The sequence below is a fragment of the Vespa crabro genome, chromosome 21, assembly GCF_910589235.1.
Source record: "Vespa crabro chromosome 21, iyVesCrab1.2, whole genome shotgun sequence".
Lineage (NCBI taxonomy): Eukaryota > Metazoa > Arthropoda > Insecta > Hymenoptera > Vespidae > Vespa > Vespa crabro.
Window position 1 is genome coordinate 1,207,860 of NC_060975.1, and position 13,786 is coordinate 1,221,645.

The window sequence follows — 13,786 nt, forward strand, 5'->3', positions numbered from 1 at the left end:
TCTAAGACCGCTTTGCACACGATCACAAATTATTTCTAAAATCCAAAAAGCTGAAACATACAAAATGATAAACTTTATATACATATGTATATATATATATATATATATATATATATAAATATATATAAAATACAACATTTACAAAGCACATGACCTATGAATCATTTTTGATTTTGCACATTAAAAGGTATAATATATGAAAATATTAATGATATGTAATTAATGTATGAAATAAAATTATTCAAAGCTAAATAAAGTCTTTAGAGATAAATAAAATAATAATTGGACCAATAGACTAAATTATAAAGTATATAAATTTCTATAGTTTTTTGTGATATAATAAACTTTCTACGACATCAAATAAATAGAAATAAAACTAGAATTAAAATATTCTGGAATAAAATAAATTTAAGGAGGAAAATTGTAATCGACGTTCTTTTAATTACGTACGTACGTACATACCGAAAGATTCTATAAGACTAATGCTTGTACTATTGTCCTTGGACGAGCTCGAACGTTCGAATGTTTTCGTCACGCGCTCGATCGGGAACTTTCTTGGAAATTCGCAGATCTACGATTGTGTACTTTACCGAAAGCATTCTCTCTCTCTCTCTCTCTCTCTCTCTCTCTCTCTCTCTCTCTCTCTCTCTCTTTCTCATTCACTCTCGTTCTGTTTTTAAAAAGAAAAAGAGACTTACCTATACACAGGACGACGAGAAAGTATGTGTAGAAAAAGAAAAGCCAAAATATTCCGTCTGTTCAGTCCATAGAATTCTTGGAAACCTGGACAATACAAGATCGATTGGTAAAGAAAAAAATTCATTGTGTGTGTGTACATATATACATATATAAGTAAGGGGATATCCAAGGCATGCACGTACACATATATATATATATATATATATATATATATGAATATGCAATGATATATATGTTTATATATACATATATATATATAGAAACAAAAATCAAATATAACACGAAATACGATCAATGACGATTAATTAATGATAAATTATTATTAAAAGCATCATTAAAAAAGGAAAGAAATGTCGATATCGTAAAAATAAGGGCAGAAAATTCGAAAAAAAGGTATGACGTAATAACTTCCAAAAGGACGCCAAGACGCAGATTTTATTTTCGCGAATATCTTTTAAACGCGACAATGCCCCGACTTGCGAACATTCACCCGTGAAAATCGTGTTTTTCGCAATCGATTGATATATAGAAAGAGGGTGTACGTTAGAAAAAATGTACTAATTACCTGAAATTAATGAGGACGATACGGCTTCCCTGTCTAACTAGTGATCACCGAACACAAAATGGCGTCATATTCACCGGCAAGACGATTAAACAATTCGCGCCGCGCATGCGCAGATACGTTGCTAGTCAATTAATATGTAATTTTTCGATCTAATAATCGAAAATATAAAATTTTTATAAATACGATATAAAATTATACGAATCGTCGGAATAAATTACAAATATATTAGAATCAAATAATCGGAAGAGAAAAGTAAGATACGTAGAGAAATAATGCCAAAAAATACGAAAGAAAGAAAAGACGCTATATATACGGTTACCATTTTTATTTTCATTAATATTTCTTTTTCAGTCCCATTGTCACGATTTACGAATAATACACCATAAAAAGCACACTTTTAAGAATCGATTGATATATCGAAAGAAAATATATCTTAAAAAATAAATTCTAATTACTTGTAATTAAAAGAAGAACGATGCATATTCTGTCACTAGTTGATAACATTGACTTCGGTGGTAAAAAGATTCTCATCCTGCACGTACATTACGTCATTTTGATTAATGTTGTCTGGAATAAATGTAATTTCTCGATCTAATAATCGAAAATATACAATTTTTATAAATACGATATAAGATTATACGAATCATCGAAATACATCATAAATATATTAGAATCATATAATCAAAAGAGAAAAGGAAGATCTATAAATAAATAATGCCAAAAAGTATGAAAAAAAAAAAAGAAAAAACAATATACGATCACCACTTTTATTTTCATTGATATCTCTTTTTCAGTACCGTTGTCACGAATCACGAATAATATATCATAGAAAACACACTTTTAGGAATCGACTGATATATACTTAAAGAGAATCCACGTTAGAAAAATATATTAATTACCTGAAATGAATGAGAACGATATGAAATACGTGTCGAACTGATAACCATTGAATAGAAAATGTCATTACTTCCCTATTAGGAAGACATAAGAATGTAAATACGTAAAAGCGTAATATGTAAATAAATCCACCAATCAGAATCGATCATTTCCCTTTCTCGGTTAAAAGCGGTAAATAAGTCCCCGTTTGAAAAATTTCATAAGGATATAATTATTATCAATTTGTTTATTTATTTCTATTTTCTTAAAATGCATCAAAATAGAGAAATATTATTATAATATATAATACTTGTCTTTTAAACAAGAAAGGATATAAAATATAATATGAATAGAAAATCAGAGAGATCTTTTCATTAGCCTTTCCTCTTAATTTACATAAAAAATAAAATAAAAAGACTAAACTGGCAAATTAATATAAAGTCCAATATTTTTTTCGTTTTCTTCCTTCTGAACGATGTTTAATAAATATATATATATATATATATATATATATATATATATATATATTATCGTAATAAGAAATTAATTTTTGAAAATAAATTTATTTGGGATAGCGCGAACGCAGTCCCAACTATCAAAAATTTTACGCCCGAGATATCCGCATTAGGGATATTCGCAAGGGTCAGCTCAACCGAAGTGCAATGGAAGAGCCTCACCCTGGAGGAACCGCCTTTGTGATCACGGTAACCTCTGCGCCAGGTAAGTATGCTTTTTGCCGTCCCTGCAACATAGATAAAATCGTACCAGTGCCGTATCGCAAGCGGGAAACATCAAACCCCTATGCGTAAACTAGCGACGGTTTCTAGTACTAACAACTAATGTATCACGAGCAAATGATATATATACATACATATATATATATATATACACATATTCACATATGCACATCATACATATGTGATGTAACATAATTATAAAATCCTTTATGAAGTGACTATTATTATTATTATTATTATTATTATTATTAGATTATTTAATTAAACAATAAAGTACATTAGAATATTAAAACAAAAATTGCCAACGATGTTTTTCATTATTATATATATAATGATATATCTATGTGTTCATATGTATGTGTACGTATGTACATCTAAAGAAATTAAATTACATATGAATTAATTATATATGAATATAATAGGCGTAACGTTTCATCGGATTAAGTATGTTCCAAGTGTTACATTTTTAATAATATTTGGAGAAAGAGAACACAAAAGAGAAAGAAAAAGAAAGAAAGAGAGCCAAGCGTAGTAATGTCCATTGATAATTATACGAGTTAATTTCTTTTTGTCGAATAAATAAATGTTATTCCCATGAGTATACGTCCAATTATCATCTAGTAGACAATGAAAATGTGGAATGTCATGGGAGTTTAGAGCAATATTTCCTTGATATATTTGATATAAATGTGTATACTCAGTGAAAAATGTGTATATATATACTTTTTTATCTTATATATACATATATATATTTATATATTTATAAGTATATGTATAGAGGAAAGAAAAAGTTATTAGAAAGGAAAAAGAAAAAGGAAAAGTAAAAGAAAAAAGAAAGAAAGGAAGAAAGAAAGAAAAAGTTACAAACTAACATAGGACAATATTCTAAGAAGCTGGTTTGTAAGGCAGATATTGCAAAAGTTTCAGAGTACTTCATAATCACAAACGATATAATCTTACTTTTCCCTTCCTCCTCTAACCCGTCATGCTGTTATTTCGCAATTCTAATTTCTCATTGTTCAAGAGTAATTTGTTTCATTTTGCAATTTTTTCTATAGTTTTATTTACGAAACAATTAACAATCATTACTCATCAAATAGGATAAATTATATTAAAATTAATTTATATGTAATACGTGTTACGAGATATCTAATATTACGCGAATGTAATATTAGATTGTACTATTATTAAAATGGTAGTTTAGTATATTCCGTGTACTTATAGATTATTTGAATAATTATAAAATAATCAAAAGTATTATTTATTACAGCGTTTATTATAGCTAAGCAAAATGTCCTTGTCAACATAAAGTAAAACGAGGTATGAAAAATGACTTATGAAAGTTCCCTATCATTCCACACATTGGAATCGTTAAATTTTAACGAACTCTAAATGCCATGCTTCGTTACTTCGATCGATCAACGTACATATGTACGTACACGTTGACTAACGATCATTAAGAGAGATAACACGGGAATCGATAATCAAAATGTCGATTAAAGAGTTAAGAGAAAATTCGTTTGTCCTTTGATACTCGCCTATCGTACGAAATAGTTTCATAAATTTTCTACATGCTTTCAAAATCATAATAATAATACTAATAGTAATTTCCTGACGTTGTATGTGTGGTGGAAAAAGTTGCTCGTTATTCTCTACTTTCTTCTCATCCTCGTAATTGCATCGTCTATGTATATGGATATGTATATTCCTAAAAGTTAATTTTATTAATATCACGCGATTTTACTTCCAAAATTTCATTTCAAATATACAATAAAACTTTGAAACTCTTTCGTATATCTGTTACAACAACAAAAATAAAAGTAAAGTTATGAATTATTTAATTGAAATAATTTTATACAATAATTTCCAAGCGAAAATTGTTTCCAAAAATTTCTAATAATTAACAATGAAAAAAGTTAACGTGCCTTGGATGAAAACTTTAATGTTTTCTCACGAGTAATAAAGAGGAAATAATTTCAAAGTATTGCTCACTGTTAACGGAGAAACGATGGAAAAGATTATACGTACATATATATACATTGTCGCGAAATGAAAAAGACAGGTGCTTCCTTTGGAGAGATCTCATTAAGTTGTAACACGAAGTGGCAGGCTTACCAAGGACATCTTCCTAGTCGAAATTACATACGATATTTCATGAAACTAATCTCTCTCCCTTATTCATATATTTAACCAGAGATTCGTCTACTAAAGCCACATCGTTAAACAAACGCATTCTTTCTTCACCATTATTCTCTGAATATTCTTATTCACGAATCTCCTTCTTACTCGTTCAACTAAAAAAAAAAAATATATATATATATATATATATATATATATATATATATCAAAAATTCTCGTCTGTTCGTAATAATATATTAATATAATTTATTCATATTATTTCAAAATCATACTCATGTATTTACTCCGAACAAATTGCTCCAAAGCAATTTGAATTTTGCGTGCCATTGTTGGATAGTTCTGAGTAAATTCGTTGGTAGCTCGTAAAGGATTCGTCGAGGAGAAAATAGAAGGTTGGTGGGAAGAGTTATCTCCCTTGCGTGTGAATGCGAGGTGTAAACGAGAGAGAGAGAGAGAGAGGAAGTGAGTGAGTAGAGGTTGAGGAAGAAGAGGAAGAGAAAGAGAGGGAGAAAGAGAGGGAGAAAGAGAAAGAGAAAGAGACAGTGACAAAGACAAGACAAGTCGAATTGAATTCTTGCTCAACTCGGAACAACCGGATCGTTGGTATCGTTGATTAATCTTGCTTCTGTCAGAACAAGCAGTGTTTGTAATGTACCTCTTCCATATTGCTAACACACAGAAGCATTTCAAAGATTGAAGACAATCTGGCACCGAGGACGCAAACGACGAGGATGACGATGACGACGACGCATACAACAACGACGACGACGGCAATTAATTTACTCTATTCTAACTGTCCCAAGAGGTTTCACAGTTAGTCTATAACGATATTGACATGGTCCAATGGTTTCCGTTTAAAACTGCATTCATTTCTATCTACGCCATCTCGTTCCTCATTGGGGTTTTTCGTTATATTATCTTATCTTCGGTCTAACTCTAATCAAAATAATAATATTTGTGAAATTAATGGAACTATAACAATCGAATGCAAATTTCTTACTAATTATATTCGAATGTTTCCTTTTTAATTGATTATCGATCGTTGTATGACTCAATATAAGAAATTCAATTTACGTGGAATATAATAAAGTGTAGAATCGATTAATTCCACTATATACTTATGATGTATCCAACGATAATTATTAAAATAATCAGTTAAAAGAAAATAATTTACCTTTGATTAAAAATTTTCGATGTAAAAGATATTTGATCGTAGGGTCTCGAATCTGCTATCGCCATCCCTGATTTCAAGTGGCAAGTTTTTTTCTATAAAAGAAATAAATGTAATTAAAAAAAAATATTCTATTTTTGATTTGATTTTATATTCAAATAAAAGAGAATAAGTTTAACGTACATTCCTTTTTTTTTTTTCGAATATTTTTTAAACGTTGAATGGAAAATTTCCCGAATTAGATTCTGAAGAACGAAACAGTCGCAATGATGATCATTGGATTACACGTAAATTAGAATATAACATATGAATACAGATAAATCACCGTCTCTAACAATAGTTCAATCATATTTATAATTGCGAAAAGAGAAAACAATACAAAAATGAGATAATCATTTGTAAATTTGTTAAACTTGTCGAGTACATTGTCCCGCTTGATGAATTGCACGGCAACAACGAACGGCGGGAAGCCGAAACAAAAGACGAGCGCGCACGCATGCGCCCAACGATGTAATACCAACGTTTCATTAATACTTTTCTATAATGAATCATTTTCGACGATAATTAATATCAAAAGTAATAATACGTGTAATATTTCTTTGCTATTGTTAATAATAAGGATAATTAAGAGATGGTATAAAAGTTTATTGTGATAAATTTTCTTTTTCTTATAATATAAATCATCAAAGTGAAAATAGTTCGAGAAAGTATGTAATTGGTATTAATGCGCGAGGAAGACGTTGTTGATTGGCTGATTGAAGACTAACCTTAATATTAACTTCATACGATACGAAAAATATTTAATTGTACAATTTTGGGGAGAAAAAAAAAAGAAAAAAGGACAAGAAAGAAAGAAAAACCAATTATTTTCTACTTTTTATGTACTATTTATAAATAAATATATTAATCAATATGTTAAAGGACAATTAACGAAACTAACAAAATATGAAATAGGTAAGAATATGTTAAATGAACGAACTATTTTTCTCATTGGCTCTAATGGTGCTTGAATAATTTCCTTCTCGCATGCGCAGTTGAATTTAATGAACTTGTTACTGCCACGAAGACGTTATTTCGCGTTTTATGATCCTCTATATAGATATTTATGAAAATTTTCATTTGTCCACGTGATCAATTAAAAACTTAAATATTGCATTTCAGTATACGTGCACGTGTGTGTGTGTCTCTGCTGTGACGAGTATGTGATATCTAACGACAGATCAAATTAAGAGGATATATGAAAAATAAATAGTAAATGTCTCGATGAAAAATTAATATGGCAACGTCAGAAAGTGATGATTTTGAGAGTGCTGACGAGGAATTGGCTCATAATGTAACTTCGAAAACTAACGTAGAAGATACGAGGTGGTCTGGTATGCAATCGGTCGTTGATTCTGAATCGGACGACGATACCGAATGCATTCCACAGTTACCAAGAAAAAATATATTAATTTATGAGAAGCCTAGATTCCGTTCCTTTCGAGGAGAAGTTGCTAGCGATGAGGAAAAGCTTATTACCTTAAAGGATATATCTACTAAAGAGTGTAACGATGAAGAAAGTAAAGTATCTACTGAAAAAATTCAAGAAATTGTTCCCTCGACAGCAACAGCAACAGAAACGACAATAGTCAAAGACAATAAATTAGAAACTTCTACTATTAATCAAGAAAATTCTACCGAAGTTATTTCTAAAAGTATGAGAGCCATTGGTACTAAAGAGGAAAGATTGATTAGAGCTAAAAAATCAAGTGATGGTTCTAGAAAACTTGGTGCTCGAAAGCTAGGAACAAAGATAGAAAAAGAGTCTGAAATTACATCTAGTACGATTGATAATGTAAAAGAAAATATATCTACGAAGAATGTAATCTCTAAAGAATCTATAATGGAGATAGATGTTGCCCCTGATATATCTTCTAATGCAGATCTTTCAGAAGTTGATATGCCTGAAGAACTGAAATCAAATAAAAAATTTAAAGAGATATTTAAACCTCAAGGATGGGAAAAAATTGGTAATAATATAGAATTAGTTGAAGATCTAACGGAACAAAAAATACAACCAGTATTAGATAGATTATCCATAGACGATAAAGATACTGAAAATTCTTTGTGGGCCAATTGGGGTAGTTGGGGCGTAAGTTCCTTGATTAACACCGCTACTGCTGGAGTATCTACTTTGACAACTCATGTTAGTCAAGGATTATCGCTTTTGGAAGAGACAATAAATGTACCGGATAACTCACAGTTACAAATGATACAAGATACTACGCAGGAAGAAGAAGTTATAATTCCTGGTACTATATATTATTATTACATTACTTTTATATCACACGTATTATATTATAAGTTAATAAATTTCTAATGTATATTTGTGTTTATAGAAAAAGAGCTTACAGAAAATGTATCTAGTTTATCGCAAGGATCTTTTGGTTTAAGTAGTTTTCTACTTGGAGTTTCATCCATTACAAAACTAGTTGAATCAACTGGTAGCAAAGTTATGAGCGGTGGTTTGGATACTTTAGAAGCGATAGGTAAAAAGACCATGGAAGTTTTGCAAGAAGGTGATCCTGGTTTAAAAAAAAAGAGAGCATTTTTTATGCCAGAAGAAAATAAGCCAAATTTATCTCAAATACTTAGAGAAGCAAAAGATAAAGCTGAATCTGAAGAAAAAACGATCGAAGAGAAACAATTGGCAAGGAAGATCCATTTTGAATCTTTGTTTGATGATTATCAAGGCCTGGTTCATCTAGAAGCATTAGAAATGTTGTCAAAGCAGTGCAATATAAAGATTCAAGGGTGTCTGATAAATCTTGATGCAGAAGATTTGATTTCTCTGCAAGAAACATTAGAAGAAGTTAAAGAATTATGTGACTTGGATGATGAAGAAAATAAATCAGAAAATAAAAAAGATCTCAAAAGTCGTTTGGCTGATGCTTGCCAGGAATTAGAAATTATTATTACATATGAAAAACTCGAAGATGTAAGTATATATTATTATAATATAAAAATTGTTATTTACTTAGTAAGAATATCTTTTGTAGATTTGGAAAGAAGTTAGATCTAGTTCATTTGTTATCTCTCCCATGTCTCATACAAATCTGGAGATCTTTCAATGTGCTATTTCTACTATAGCAAAGTTTACTGCAGTTAGTATGGAAAGGTTTCATAAAACTGCAGAATTACTTTTAATTAAAGAAAGACGTAGTACCGCAAGTGAAGCAGAAGCACTTGTTCGTCTAACACATATCTTAACAGATGAAATTAGTTTATTAGCTACACATTTCTCCGACGTATTAAAAGAATTTATTAAAATGTCTAACAGTGCAGACGATATTAATGCTAATATAACAACAGTCTTTTTTGAAGTAAGTGTGTACATGTGTATATCTATACATATATATACATATATGTATATATTTATTTATTTATTTATTTATTTATTCACTTATTTATTATAAAATACTTAATTTTATATTATCATTATTAATATTTATTTTTTATTCGTTCAGGCTGAGAATGCAAGTTCGTACATTCAAGATGCTTTTAAATTACTAATTCCAATTTTACAAGTTGGTGCTCTTTAAATGGTAAATGCAGTATTTGTTACTAAATAAAAAATATGTAATAAAAGAGAACTATAAAGTACTCAAAGGATCAATAAATTAATGTAATGATTTTATCAAATAACATGGATCAAAATTATGAATTCATTTGTGAATTCTAAATTTGATCCTTTTTTTTTTTTTTTTCCATCTAATTTTCTAACTTTATAAATTGCATTGTGTTTAACCTATTAATGATTAATAAGTAGTAATGAGTTATTCTTATATATTACATTAAAAAGCAATAAAAATATTTTCATTTTCAGGATGATTATCTTGTGATAATGATTTGTTTAAATAAATCAATGCAGATTCGTATTTAAGCATTGATTTTTAATTGTAAATATGATATAATGAGAATTTATATAAAATATCTATTTCAATTATTTGATATATCAATCAGCATTAAGGTGATGGTTTATAAATATGTATATTATTTTTTAGATCTTCTTATGCACTTTGTATTCATTATTAACAAAGATAATCATGTATGAAACTCATATTCCAATAATGAAAAAGATATCTGAAAATTTATCTTATATTTAATATTTTTATGAACTATGAAAATAAAAAAGAAAAAATAAAAAAGTAAAATTAATGTTTCCCTCTTTTATTTCCGATCGGTGGTTTCTGCAGTTGGAAACTCGAATTTGATTCAATTGTTGACAAAGGTGCAGTAAGATTTGTCGGCGCGTTGAAGTTCAAGCTTGCTGTTGGTGGTTTGACAGACGAATCTATGGTTGCATTTATAGCAGAAGGGACTGGTGTTGTACTACCCCAAACTGCAACAACATAATTACTAATGAAAATGAATTCATTGAAAGATCATGGTAAACTTAAATGCACGTACATTAGTTGAAGCTGACGGATGTTTTCCATGAATTCATAGAATCATTAATGAGTGTTACACATTATCTGCAGCTTTAATCCATAATTGATATGTAATAGAAATAATCAGCAAAAATTGCTAATGTAACTACTACAATTTTTTCCTAGACTTGAATAATTCCTGAATGACATAAACTACATCTTACCCATAGTTGCACTTACGCTAAAGATTCTGCTAGCTAAAAGATACTAGCAGAAATATTATCTTTACATACAAATTTTACCACCACTTCTTGAATAATGCAAGTATTATTATATCAACTTCGATGATAAAGCAGGAGCACTCAAAGCATACATAAAATACACAGCCATTCCTTAAGAAGCAAAAGACAAAACTTTTCATTTCTTTCATTTAGTTAATATATATATATATACCCAAATATAATATTTTATATTTGACAAACACAAGTTTGCTCCCAAAATATTAAATAGAAAAGCTCCATAATTTTTCCCATAGTTTATAACACAAAAAAGAAAGTAAAATTCAATACCTCAATAACTAAAATACAGCCTCTACTTTTCCCCTGCAAACGCAAAATTAAAATCAAATAATAAAAATAATATGTAGAAACAAACAAAAAAAATATATATATATATGTATCATATATAAATAAGACAAATCACAGAGCAGATTCATGTCTTTTATACATTACTTCTACAGTACTTAATAAGGACGTTAAATGTTAGTAATTTCTACCTTACACTAGATCCACGCAAGACCTGAAGGTAGGACATGTTTATGGGAAAGTTGTAACAACGAGAACACACGTTGTCTTGGGAGTTTGTCTTTAGCGTGAAATTAAATTAGTATTGCAATATATTATAAATCAATCATTTAATTAGTTACCTAGAGGATTTCGCGCGTCATAACTGGTTGCTTGAGTAGAATTCAATGCTGTTGAAGATAGGAAACTTCTATTGCCTATTAAAATTAAATCATTAAAATTTCTAATATAATACGTATTTCTTATTATAGAAATGACATTCTAACCTGGACTAAAAGGTGTTGGCCCACTAGTAATTCTCCCTATAGTATTTCGCAATGATTTTTCATTTGTTTTAACATCATCAAAAACATTTGTATTATCTTTTAACACGTATTTTCTAAAATTTAAATATTGTTCCTTTTGTTGTTGTACTTTTGAATGTACACCTTGTAATTTTCCAGCAACAGCAACTAAAGACTCATGAAGTTTACTCATAGCCATAGTTAATTCTACAAAGTAATTGTATGATTTTTATCTTGTATTATAATCAATGTTATTTTTAAACTATTAATAAATATTATTATACCTTGCGGAGTTAAGGTCTTTGGTGTCATCATAGTTTGTATATGTTTTTCTGTTGTTTCAATTTGAGATCTAAATAACATTAAGTCGTGTTCAAAATTTTCAGTTAATTCCATGAAAAATAAAAGCGGCGCATTATTTTCATATTGCAAGCCAGGTGGTGTGTCGTTTGTTCTCTGAGCTATTTCCGCATTTTGTAATGCCTTTGCCGTATCTTGTTTTAACTTATCGGCAAAAGCACGATCTCGTTGAACGGATCCCGCTAATGTAGTTAAAATTTCCATTAATGATGCAGTATCCTCTGCACAACGGTTTAATGGTCTTGCAGAACCCCTTGCTATATCAGAAGATAAAACCTTCTGGGTTTTTACAAATTCTCTGATTAAAATAGAAAAATTTAAGGTTATACATATTTCCCTATAATAATATAATCAATCAGATAATTCATTTCTAATTACTTGAATTTATCTATGGTTTGCATCAGTTCATTTGGTAATAAATTTTCCTTTGCAGCTGTTGGACTATTGCTTCCTTGGGAAAGACCTTTATTATTAACAGAAACATCTAATCCACCTAATCCTCTACTTGTGGTCGAGGTTGTAGTCGTAGTGGTTGTTAATTTTGTACCAGCTAAACCACCACTACTAATAGAACCAAACAAGGATGCTGTAAATATTATTCGCCAATAAAGTACAGTTATTTTTTGTTTAATTATTATGCCCTAATTTATTATGCAATATTACGTGTACTGGTAGGATTCCCAAACATTAAACCTCCCGTTGCAGGTGTGGTATTTAAAGGTCCCTTTAATGTTGTATTTTGAGCAGGTGTTCCAAAATTACGCCCTGTAAATAAAGGGGCAGAAGTGGTTGGAGTTGAAAATAGATTAGGTGCTGCCGTTGTTGTAGCTGTTCCAGTTCCTAACAAAGTGGTAGCTGGTTGACTAGGTGCAGAAGTTGCTGGTGTTGCCCCAAAACCAAAGTTTAGGCCAGTAGTAGTAGCTGGAGTTGATGCTCCAAATGTTAACCCGGTTGCTGGAGTCGTTGAAGTAAAGGACGTGCTATTTAAGCCAACATCATCACCGATATAAATTGTAATATCATTAATTTATATGATAATACATAAGAATTTCAATGTAAAAAAAGGTTATAATATTAAGAGGTTAATTAAATCATATACCTCTGAGTTCCTAATCCAAAACCTGAACTGCTCGACGTTATAGTAGGCGTTCCAAATGTAAACGAAGACATTTTAAAATATTAAACTTACATATAATGTATAAATAATTAATCTTTCTTATAAATCTATAATATAAAACACTTTGTCACTTTGAGTAGTTTGAATTCTTTGAAAACATGTGTGCTTTCATTAATCTACAGTATTGCCCTCTACAGGAAATTCATAGAAATAAAATTTTAAATGTTACTACACACTAAATACGTATTATCAGCGATTTTAAAGAAAGGATTAATTATAATAAATTATTTGTATATATGGAAACAATACGATTACAATAATTTCAAAATAATATGATTATTATCTATATTTTTGCTTGTTATTCGCGAAAGTTTGCAAAGAGCCAATCAGCTTTTTTCTTTTGCGCAATAATACAATTTTATCAAGGAACTATTTTCAATTCGAGAATCAGTTGAGTCGTTTAATACGTACGGAAAACATACAGGTGAATGATTTTAATTTTTTCTTCTCCCGATTGTAAAAGGTATAAAAAGATTATCCCACATAATATTTCTATATAATAAATAAATGCATAATACTAGTCTCAATGAAGTATAAAAAAAGTAAAATAAACGTAACAACGATTA

At 29.4% G+C, this 13,786-nt stretch overlaps 2 protein-coding genes, 1 long non-coding RNA gene and 1 other non-coding gene across 15 annotated transcripts; 1 reads left to right on the top strand and 3 right to left on the bottom strand.

The window, feature by feature from the left end:
* Positions 1-2,705: 2,705 nt before the first annotated feature.
* On the bottom strand, positions 2,706-2,868 carry LOC124431598. Its single transcript, XR_006944046.1, has one exon. It is a non-coding gene; the product is annotated as a U1 spliceosomal RNA (small nuclear RNA).
* Positions 2,869-4,086: 1,218 nt separating this feature from the next.
* On the bottom strand, positions 4,087-6,605 carry LOC124431381. Of its 2 annotated transcripts, XR_006943981.1 has the most exons (5): positions 6,371-6,605; positions 6,191-6,282; positions 5,289-5,952; positions 4,906-5,171; positions 4,087-4,585 (listed from the first exon to the last, which is right to left on the bottom strand). It is a non-coding gene; the product is annotated as an uncharacterized LOC124431381 (long non-coding RNA). The 2 variants fall into 2 exon arrangements; XR_006943980.1 differs by having other exon boundaries at positions 5,289-6,282.
* A 384-nt stretch (positions 6,606-6,989) lies between these two features.
* Positions 6,990-10,762, top strand: LOC124431483 (protein FAM114A2). 4 transcript variants are annotated; one of them, XM_046979458.1, is made up of 5 exons: positions 6,990-7,141; positions 7,349-8,478; positions 8,566-9,164; positions 9,226-9,549; positions 9,694-9,863. In XM_046979458.1, exons 2-5 carry the CDS (start codon positions 7,464-7,466, stop codon positions 9,766-9,768), a joined length of 2,013 nt encoding a protein of 670 aa, XP_046835414.1. In that variant the 5' UTR covers positions 6,990-7,141; positions 7,349-7,463; the 3' UTR covers positions 9,769-9,863. The 4 variants fall into 4 exon arrangements, with proteins under 4 accessions (XP_046835414.1, XP_046835415.1, XP_046835413.1 ...); XM_046979459.1 differs by lacking the exon at positions 6,990-7,141 and adding an exon at positions 10,423-10,762 and having other exon boundaries at positions 7,218-8,478; positions 9,694-9,771; XM_046979457.1 differs by lacking the exon at positions 6,990-7,141 and adding an exon at positions 10,053-10,362 and having other exon boundaries at positions 7,218-8,478; positions 9,694-9,771.
* LOC124431486 (nucleoporin p58/p45-like) lies at positions 10,376-13,372 on the bottom strand. Of its 8 annotated transcripts, XM_046979467.1 has the most exons (9): positions 13,143-13,371; positions 12,707-13,023; positions 12,422-12,629; positions 11,968-12,341; positions 11,666-11,890; positions 11,522-11,596; positions 11,372-11,394; positions 11,166-11,198; positions 10,376-10,568 (listed from the first exon to the last, which is right to left on the bottom strand). In XM_046979467.1, the coding sequence occupies exons 1-7, from the start codon at positions 13,211-13,213 to the stop codon at positions 11,378-11,380; spliced, it is 1,287 nt and encodes a 428-aa protein (XP_046835423.1). In that variant the 5' UTR covers positions 13,214-13,371; the 3' UTR covers positions 10,376-10,568; positions 11,166-11,198; positions 11,372-11,377. The 8 variants fall into 8 exon arrangements, 7 of the variants coding, with proteins under 7 accessions (XP_046835423.1, XP_046835421.1, XP_046835425.1 ...); XR_006944018.1 differs by having other exon boundaries at positions 10,637-11,394; positions 13,143-13,370; XM_046979465.1 differs by having other exon boundaries at positions 10,376-11,198.
* Between the last annotated feature and the right edge of the window lie 414 nt (positions 13,373-13,786).

Excerpts from the sequence above, each read along its gene's own strand:
- LOC124431486 (XM_046979463.1), bottom strand. The coding sequence starts at position 13,213 with ATGTCTTCGTTTACATTTGGAACGCCTACTATAACGTCGAGCAGTTCA. Across the intron at positions 12,342-12,421 it reads CAAACCATAGATAAATTCAA|AGAATTTGTAAAAACCCAGA; the intron begins GTAATTAGAAAT and ends TATTTTAATCAG. Across the intron at positions 10,569-11,521 it reads TGACGCGCGAAATCCTCTAG|TTTGGGGTAGTACAACACCA; the intron begins GTAACTAATTAA and ends ATGTTGTTGCAG.
- LOC124431483 (XM_046979458.1), top strand. The coding sequence starts at position 7,464 with ATGGCAACGTCAGAAAGTGATGATTTTGAGAGTGCTGACGAGGAATTG. Across the intron at positions 9,165-9,225 it reads CATATGAAAAACTCGAAGAT|ATTTGGAAAGAAGTTAGATC; the intron begins GTAAGTATATAT and ends TATCTTTTGTAG. Across the intron at positions 9,550-9,693 it reads TAACAACAGTCTTTTTTGAA|GCTGAGAATGCAAGTTCGTA; the intron begins GTAAGTGTGTAC and ends TTATTCGTTCAG.